At 38.2% G+C, this 9,438-nt stretch overlaps 1 protein-coding gene across 1 annotated transcript in view; it reads left to right on the top strand.

Annotated features, from left to right (window-relative positions):
- CR2 (complement C3d receptor 2) overlaps positions 1-9,438 on the top strand; it is a 175,896-nt gene that overhangs the window by 75,666 nt on the left and 90,792 nt on the right. Inside the window, exons 21-22 of the mRNA XM_023730256.1 lie at positions 1,800-1,982; positions 2,665-2,764. Of these exons, the coding sequence (XP_023586024.1) occupies positions 1,800-1,982; positions 2,665-2,764 (283 nt within the window). The remainder of the gene's footprint in view (positions 1-1,799; positions 1,983-2,664; positions 2,765-9,438) is intronic.

The raw sequence follows: 9,438 nt of genomic DNA, 5'->3' as shown, positions 1-9,438 counted from the left end.
ACAGCAAAGGGTCCCAGACAGAGCTGGAGAAAAATGTAGAACAAAATTCTAACTCACAAAAAAAGACCAGACTTACTGGCCTGACAGAAACTGGAGAAAGCCCAAGAGTATGGCCCCCGGACACACTTTTAGCTCAGTAATGAAGTCACTCCCAAGGTTCACCCTTCAAAGATTAGACAGACCCATAAAACAAAATGAGACTAATGGGGCACAACAGCCCAGGGACAAGGATTAGAAGGCAGGAGGGGACAGGAAAGCTGGTAATAGGGAACCCAAGGTCAAGAAGGGAGAGTGTTGACATGTCGTGCGGTTGTTAACCATTGTCATAAAACAATATGTGTACTGTTTAATTAGAAACCATTTGTTCTGTAAACCTTCGTCTAAAGTACAATTTAAAAAAAAATTTTAAAATAATAATAATCTTTGATGTCTATCTATTTGCTTATTTCATATAAGTGAGATCATAACAGTATTTGTCCTTTTGCGGTTGACTTATTTCACTCAGCATAATGTTTTCAGGTTCATCCATATTATGTCATGTATCAGAACTACATTTCTCTTTACTGTAAGCTTCTTGAGATGATTCTTATATTTTTTTTAAATTCCAGCTTGTCTTATTTTCTAAAATAAGCATGCTGTTGTTGTTAGTTGCCATCAAGTTGATTCCAACTCATGGCAACCCTATGTGTGCAGAGTAGTACTGTGTTCCATAGGGTTTTCAAGGCTGTGACCTTTCAGAAGATCACCAAGCCTGTCTTCTGAAGCCTTGGAAAAGGATAGTGGTAATGGTGGCATCAACAAAGCCAAGAATTGGTTCTTTGAAGACTAACAAAATTGATCATCTCTGTCCTCGATCGACCCTCCATAATTTGAACTAATTTAATGTGAGCTGTGGAGAGGAACAATGGTAGAAAAACCAGAAGAGAAGGGAATCCCAAAGTAAAATGATGATGTTTTTCCAACATATATTTCTTCTTGATTACGTATTCTTGACTACAAATGATATTTTTATTAGTTTAACCTAAACCTCCTGGGCTTTGAGGGAAAATAGCTGAGTCTAGTATTTAATTCAAAATATGAATCCAAAAATATGTGCTTTCATAAAGATAAAGGGAAGTGCAGCTTTAGTTGTTGGGATTTTATTTTCTCCTTGTGTTGAAATGACTGACTGACAACAGACTTAAAACAGTGGTGAGGGCCAGGGAAAAGGTTTAGAGTCCTCTCATGAACCCATTAGGTGTGGGTAGACCACTGAGAGTGAAATGGACAGCGAAGTGCAGGAGTATATCTTGATATGCTGAACCAGTTGCCATTGAGTTGACTTCAACTCATGATGACCCTATGTGTATAAGAATAGAACTGTACTCCATAGGGTTTTTGATGGCTGATTTTTTGGGGCATAGATTGCCAGGCCTTTCTTCCGAGATGCCTCTGGGTGGATCTGAACCTCCAACCTTTCATTTGGCAGCCAAGCACATTACCTGTTTGCACTACCCAGGGACTCCCTTGATACACTAGAGAATGATAAATAAGGAAGGGACAGATGAAACCTGACCACAGGCACTTCCTGATTAACTAAAATTTGAAGCTATGAAAGACCAGATATAGCTTAATAACCTTCAAAATAGCAGGAGCATTTTTTATAGGTGGTTGCTGATAAAATAAAAGCAATCCTTTTGCCATTATTAAAGTTTTCTTTTTCTTCTTTGATCACATCCATGAAGTATATTGGAGAGAAACAGGAAGTGGAGGAGAAGTCTCTCTGTTAACTTTGGTGTTGCTGTGGTCTTGGTCTCCAGGTCAATGCAAGGCCCCAGAATTCTTTCTATTTGCCAAGCCTGTAAACCTGACTGATGAGTCCGAGTTTCCCATTGGGACATCTCTGAAGTATGAATGCCGCCCTGGATACTACAGGAAGCTGTTGCCCCCTATCATCTGCTTAGAAAACTCGATCTGGTCAAGCCTAGAAAACTTATGTAAACGTGAGTAACTCTGGACTGGGTACTCCTCTATGTCAATCAAACATCTATTAGATTTTATTCAATTTGTTCAAATTTTGGAACTAAGACACATATGACTTAACAAGTTTCCCCAATGTATAATGGGTGTGGAAGTTATCCTTGTAGATCATATCTTCTTTTGGCTTCGAGTCCCCAGCACCTTCATTACAAGTTCATTTCATGAGAAATGGCCATCACAAGGCCTGATTGAGGGAAGATCCCCATTCACTAGGGGTCTCCCATTTTAATGACTGAAACTAACTAACGAAGGACTCAAGACATTGAAAGTATATTGTATATTGACTCAGGACAGTCAAGAAAAGCTTATTGAAAACTAAGTGGGGAGAAAATCCCAGGTTTTGAGACTTTTGAATTATACTAGTTGAATGAGAGTATAACAGTTGGGTAATAAATGAACTTTAGATTTTTCTAGGAGGCTCAATGTGGGGATTAGACAGATCTGGACAGGCAGTCTTTTTGAAAGTCGTGCTTATTAGGTGACTAGTCCTGAGGCAGTCTGGTAAGTGTCTCAAGGTGGTAAATTCTGTGGAAACATCAGAACTACAAATACTCTAGGAAGCTACAGTCAGGTTGGTACCTTCCATATCAACAAAAGTTCGGAGTGTTCTACACCCAGTACCAAAATTATGTTTCTTTCCCATAGGTAAATCATGTAGACCTCCTCCAGATCCAGTTAATGGTATCGTGCATGTAAACACAGGCATCGAGTTTGGATCAACTGTTAATTATTCTTGTAATGACGGGTGAGTTGGCAATAGCATTGTTTGGGACGACCATTCTACAGTAGTAATAATAATCTCTAAACTATGATCTTAGAAGGATTTCTAAGTAGAGATGGTGGCTTGAATTCAGCCATTTAACTTCCCTTGAAATTCCAAACACATATTTTAAAAATAGGAAAAACTTGTTTCTGTGCTGGAAATTAGAGGGTGATGCCTAGCACGTGCTAAATTAAAATGCACATAAAACCAAGTGAAGTGTTCACTAGATGGGAAGGAACAGCTCTCTAAAGAAGCAAATGGAACAAGTACTAGTTAACCCACACAAATATCCTTACCTCAAAGCAACAGGAGCTGGAGATGGTGGACTGTGGGAGGAGTGGGAGAGGGTGAGTTGTTTGGGATCATGGAGCAGATGTGATGGAAAAAGTCTTATTTGTCATAGCTCTTCTCCATAACTGCACACAGCACAAGAATCTTGCCTGGGCTTTTTCTTGGCTGATCCTTGAGGAGACAGCAATCTAAGAAAGAAGTATATGTATTTATTTTTCCTTTGATTTTATTAATTATTGCTTACTTACAATACACAAAAAATATATAACGTGAAAAACAATAATAATAATAAAATGAACTTCAGTGTACACACCACCCACCTTAAGAAACATGACTAGTACCTTTGAAGCCTCCTGTATGCCCCTCCTAATTCTCCTTCCTCTGCCTCCTAAACCCCTACAGAAGTAACTACCGTCCTGAAGTTTGCATTTTCATTCCCTTGCATTTCTTTTCCATTTTTCCCGATACATAGACTTAATCAATCTATTTTTAACGTTACATGCTTTTAAACTTTATATAAATAACATGACATACATACTCTTCTGCAACTTGCTTTTTTGTTTAATATTTTGTTTCTGACATTCATCCATGTGACCATGATTAATTCATTTTCACTTCTGAATGGCATTCCCTTGTGTAAATATATCATAATTTGCTTGTTCCCCTGTTGTTTGTTAGATATTTGGGTTGTTTCTAGTTTGTTTTGTTTTGTTTTGCTATTAAAAGCATTCCTGATATAAACATACTTATACATTCTTCCTGGTGCACCCATTGCTGTCGAGTGAATTCCAATTCATAGCAACCCTGTAGCACACATGCAAAATTTTGTCTAGGACATTTTTTCAAACTTATTTTACCATGACCTACAGCTAAGAAATACATTTTTACAGCACATACACAGACACATACCACAACACACACATAACATAAATTAGAAGTGTCACAAAACCTCTTGCCGTTTCTATTCAACATTGTACTAGAGGTTCTAGCCAGGACAGTTAGGCAAGAAAAAGAAATAAGAGGCATCCAGACTGAAAGGAAGAAGTAAAACTGTCTCTATTTGCAAATGACATGACTTTGTATGTGAAAAATCTTAAGTAACCACCCCACACACACACACACACACACACACACACACACATAAAACTATTAGCACTAATAAGTTAGTTCAGCAAATAGGCAGGATACAAAAACGATATGTAAAAATCAATTGCATTTCTATACACTAACAATGAACAATCTAAAAATGAAATGAAGAAAACAATTTCACTTACAATACCGTCAAAAAGAATATAGTCATGCGCTGCATAACATCCATTCGGTCAATGCCCAACTGCATATATGTCCATGATCCCATAAGTTTATAATAGAGTTTAGAAATCCTGATCAGAGAATGGGATGTAGCAAACGTAACCTGATGTAGTGAACACAACAGCTTCCTACACTCAACACATGTATCTCATGTCTCTTGTATAAGAAACTGTGCTGCCAGGTATATACTGGTACAGTACATATATAACTTATATATGTCTTGATAGTCATAATAAACACCTACATTACTGGCTTGTGTATGTACTGTACTGTCTTTCTATCATCTCCATGGTTACAAACATCCAACTTAAACTTACAACCTGTAGTTACAAACCAACCCCCGTAAAGTCTATTTTGTTAAAAATTCAAGGTACATACAATGGTTTGTACCAACAAATGGGAGCTACTCTGCGATGCACATCAAAACATTATTATTGACTTGCGGGCAACATGGTGCTATAGACAGAAGCACCACGCCATCCCTCCACAGCAAAGACCCAAAAAACTAAGCCAAACAGAGACAAACATCAATCCTGAAACCCTAAGCATCAAATGAAGAGATAAAGAACTCAGCCAAGTACCGAATGGAATAAGAAATTGACGTAGAATAGAGAGTGAGGAGAGATACGTGCAGAGGTCCCCTATCAGCTAATGCAGCATGGATTCGCCATCTTGGACTCCTGTTGGAGATCAGCGTACAGGGTGTATGGGAAAGCAGCTTTATGGAGCTCTCAGCGGGAGACAGAACAACCGGTAAGCAGCGATACATGCTTTCACATTCCCCACGCTTCTTCACCCCCACTTGGCCTCTGCTGCTTCCTGCAGCCACAGGCCTTTGGCCAGGAGGCACCAGTTTCAGTCCTGTGCCACTTGAATTCCACCTGCCCACAAAGGCAGGCTCCCTGAGTGCCATATATTTGTTGCTGGTGTGGCTTTTTTCTGCTTCTTTTGGTTTCTTCCATACCTCTCACCACCTCCCCCACCTTTCTGTCAAATGTCTGGCTCCATATGCCATCTTTGCTTCTACCTGAAAGCATGTGAAATGCTGCTCGACTGTGGAACTGCTTCCCGGCCCATGCTGCCATGCTGGTGGGATCCCCAGGGCTTTTTGTTTCTTTGTTTGTTTGCTTTGATTTGTTCTGTTTTTGATTTGTTTGTTTTCTTTTCTTGGATTGGGAGCCCCTTCTAGCTGGGCTGTACTGCGTGGCTTGGGAGCTGCTTCCTCAGTCTGCACAGGCGAGCGGTGGCATCCCTGGGAGCATTTCCTTTGTTTTGTTTTGTTTTTGTTGTTGTTGCTTTTTTTCCTTTTCTTTTTCCCTTTTTGTCTTCCTTCATTTCTTAGTTTCTCATCTCTCTATACTTACCTTATCTTCCTGTCTCCTGAATACCTAGTGCTGTGTGACACCTCTACCCCTTCTAGCCAGCTGTACTTCACAGGATGGGAACAACTTCCCCAGTCTTCACAGCCACACTGGTGGGATCACTGGTGACTTTTCTTTTCCTAATTTTTTATTTTTTTTTTTCCTTTTACCATTTTTCTTTTTTTTTTCTTTTTCTCCATTTCTCAGTCTCTCATCTCTCCACTCCAATGGCAAGCTCCCTTAGCACTGTTTTTGGTTTGTTTGTGTATTTGTTTCTTTTTGGCCCCTGTTTCTTTCTCCTCTCTCTCCTCTTTCCCGTAGCCATCTTAGCTCCAGATGTTACAATCTCTCCTTCCTGCCTACCTGCAACATGCACTGAACATCACACCTAGAGCAGCCCAGGCACAACTTGCCAGAACCTGCCCTGCACTGATTCCCGGACTACCCTGTCAGCCCTAGTACATGCCACAAACAACCCATCCCAGCAACTCCCCTTCAGCTGGACCTGCACTGCTACACCATAGCTGAGTGACTGACCCTGCCCTTTGGACAAGGAGGTGAAAAGTATTGTGCCCACAGACAAGCAAATAACAAAGAACACGCAGCCTTCCTGCTCAGACATAACCAAATAAAACAAATAAGCAGGACAAAACAAAAAAATCAACAATCAATAAATAGGAAAATAACTACTGAATGTCCTGAAGACAGCAGACAACATCAAAACATATGAAAAAACAGGACAGGATGGTTACAGTAGGCATCCAAAATAAAACTTCAGATGACTACCAATAGAAGAAAAGATGCTAGAACTACCTGATAGGGAATTCAGATCTCTAATTTCAGAGCGATCCAAGATTTGAAGCAAAAACCAGACAAAAAATGAGGAAAAAATAGACAAATTCATGGAAAAGGCAGACAAATTCATGAAAAGTACAGACAAAAAAATGGAAGAATTCAGGAAAATAATACAGGAACAAACTGCCAAAATAAATTCATAACTAGAAATCATACAAAAACAAAAATTAGAAAATCCAAAAGATAAACAATAAGATTTCAGAAATGGACAGTGTCAGAGAAGGGCCGAGGACCAGGTTTGAAATGATGGAAGGCAGGATCACCGAAATTGAAGACAAACACTTGGATACAACTCTGATGAAAAATCAGAAAAAAGAACAAAGAAAAATGATGAAAAACCCTGAGAATTATGTGGGATACAATCAAAAGCAAAAATCTGCGTGTGATCAGAGTTCCAGAACAGGAGGGGAAAACAGAAAACACAGAAAGGATCATTGAAGAATTGCTGACAGAAAACTTCCCCAATATCATGAAAGACAAAAAGCTGACCATCCAAGAAGCTCAACGAACCCCACATAGGATAGACTCTGAAAGAAAATCACCAAGGCATATCATAATCACACTCGCTAAAACCAAAGACAAACAAAGAATCCTGAGAGCAGCTTGAGAAAAATGAAAAGTCACATACAGAGGAGAAACAATAACACTAAGCTCAGATTATTCAGCAGAAACCATGCAGGCAAGAAGGCAATGGGATGACATATATAAAACCTTGAAATAAAATAATTGCAGCCAAGAAAAATATATCCTGGAAAACTCTCATTCAAATATGATCGTGAAATTAAGATATTTCCAGATAAACAGAAGTTAAGGGACTACGTAAAAACCAAACCAAACTTACAAGAATTAATAAAGGGAGTCTCTCGGTCTGAGAACAAACAACATCAGACCACAGGATGAATCTATGACACAGGATCATACCAGCCAGATACCATCCTAGGAAATGAACTCTCAAGGACTATGCAAAACCAAAAGAATTACAACAGTGAACCAGAGAGGTTAATCTGTAAATGTCAACAACATCAGAACAATAAAAAAAGGAATAAACAGTGTTGGAATAGATCTTCTAATGGAGAGGAAGGCAAGGCGATACCAAGTAATAATAGACTGGTTCAAACCTAGGAAGATAAGTGTAAATTTCAAGGTAACCACAAAGAAAGTTAACAAACCTACTCATCAAAATAAAGAAGAAAAACATGAAGTCTCAGTAAAAACAATCTACAAAAACAAAAGAAATGAAAAAAAAACCCACAAACCAAAGAAATTCAGCACAGGAGAGTAAGAGGAACTAAGAAAATGTCAGCACCACAAAAAAAAAAAAAAAAGAACTATAAAATTACAGCAATAAACTCACACCTATCAATAATTACACTGAATGTAAATAGCCTAAATGCACCCATAAACAGACAGAGAGTGACAGAATGGATAAAAAACAGGATCCATCATTATGCTGTCTACAAGAGACACACCTTAGAAACAAAGATGTAAATTTACTAAAAATCAAAGGATGGAAAAACTATATCAAGCAAACAGCTACCAAAAAAGAGGAGGAGTGGCAATACTAATCTCAGACAAAACAGACTTTAAAACAAAATCCACCATAAAAGACAAAGAAAGACACTATATACTGATTAAAGGGATGATCCATCATGAAGACAATACCATAATAAACATCTACACACCCAACAACAGGGCTCCAAAATAATAAACCAAATTCTAACAGCACTGAAAAGAGAAATTAATAGTTCCACAATAATGACAGGAGACTTAAACACAACACTCTTGGTAAACAACAGAATATCTAAAAACAAACTCAACAAAGATACAGAAGACCTAAAGGGCACAATCAGCCAACTTGACCTCATAGACATATACAGACTACTCCATCCAAAAGTTGCAAACTATTCTTTTCCAACGCACATGGAATGTGCTCCAGAATAGACCACATAATAGGCCACAGAGCAACCCTCAACAAAATCTAAAACACTGAGATAATACAAAGTATCTTCTCTGACCACAATGCCATCAAGGTAGAAATTAACAACAGGAAGAGCAAGGAAAAAAAATCAGTTACATGGAAATTAAATAACACCCTGCTAACAAACAACTGGGTAATAGAAGAAATCAGGGACGGAATCAAAAAATTCCTAGAATCAAACAAGAATGAAAACACAATGTGACACAGCAAAGGCAGTCCTTAGAGGGCAATTTATAACAATAGATGCACACATCAAAAAAGAAGAAAGGGACAAAACATTAACTACGCAACTCAAACAAATAGAAAGAGAACAGCAAAAAAGGCTCACAGCCACCAGAAGAAAGGAAATAATAAAGATCAGATCTGAAATAAATGAAATACAGAATAGAAAAACAATAGAAAGAATCAACAAAACCAAAAGTTGGTCCTTTGAAGGAATCAACAAAATCAAAAAACCACTGGCCAGACTGACAAAAGAAACACAAGAAAGGAAGCAAATAACCCAAATAAGAAATGAAATGGGGGACATTACAACACACCCAACTGAAATAAAAAGGACCATAACAGACTACTGTGAAAAACTATACCCCAACAAATTTGAAAACCTAAAGGAAGTGGATAAATTTCTAGAAAGAATCTATGTATCCAAACTAACACAAAGTGATGCTGAAAATCTAAACAGACACATAATATGAGAAGAGATTGAAAAGGTAATTAAAAAAACTCCCAACAAAAACAACCCCTGGCCCAGATGGCTTCAATAGAGAATTCTACCAAACATTCAGAGAAGAGCTTATATCAGTACCACTCAAACTATTTCAGAATATAGAAAAGGAAGCAACACTTCCAAATTCATTCTA

Source organism: Trichechus manatus, unplaced genomic scaffold (assembly GCF_000243295.1).
Source record: "Trichechus manatus latirostris isolate Lorelei unplaced genomic scaffold, TriManLat1.0 scaffold00035, whole genome shotgun sequence".
NCBI classification, from domain to species: Eukaryota; Metazoa; Chordata; class Mammalia; order Sirenia; family Trichechidae; genus Trichechus; species Trichechus manatus.
The sequence above is the reverse complement of the archived record's forward strand: the minus strand, read 5'-3'. Positions and strand labels throughout refer to the sequence as shown.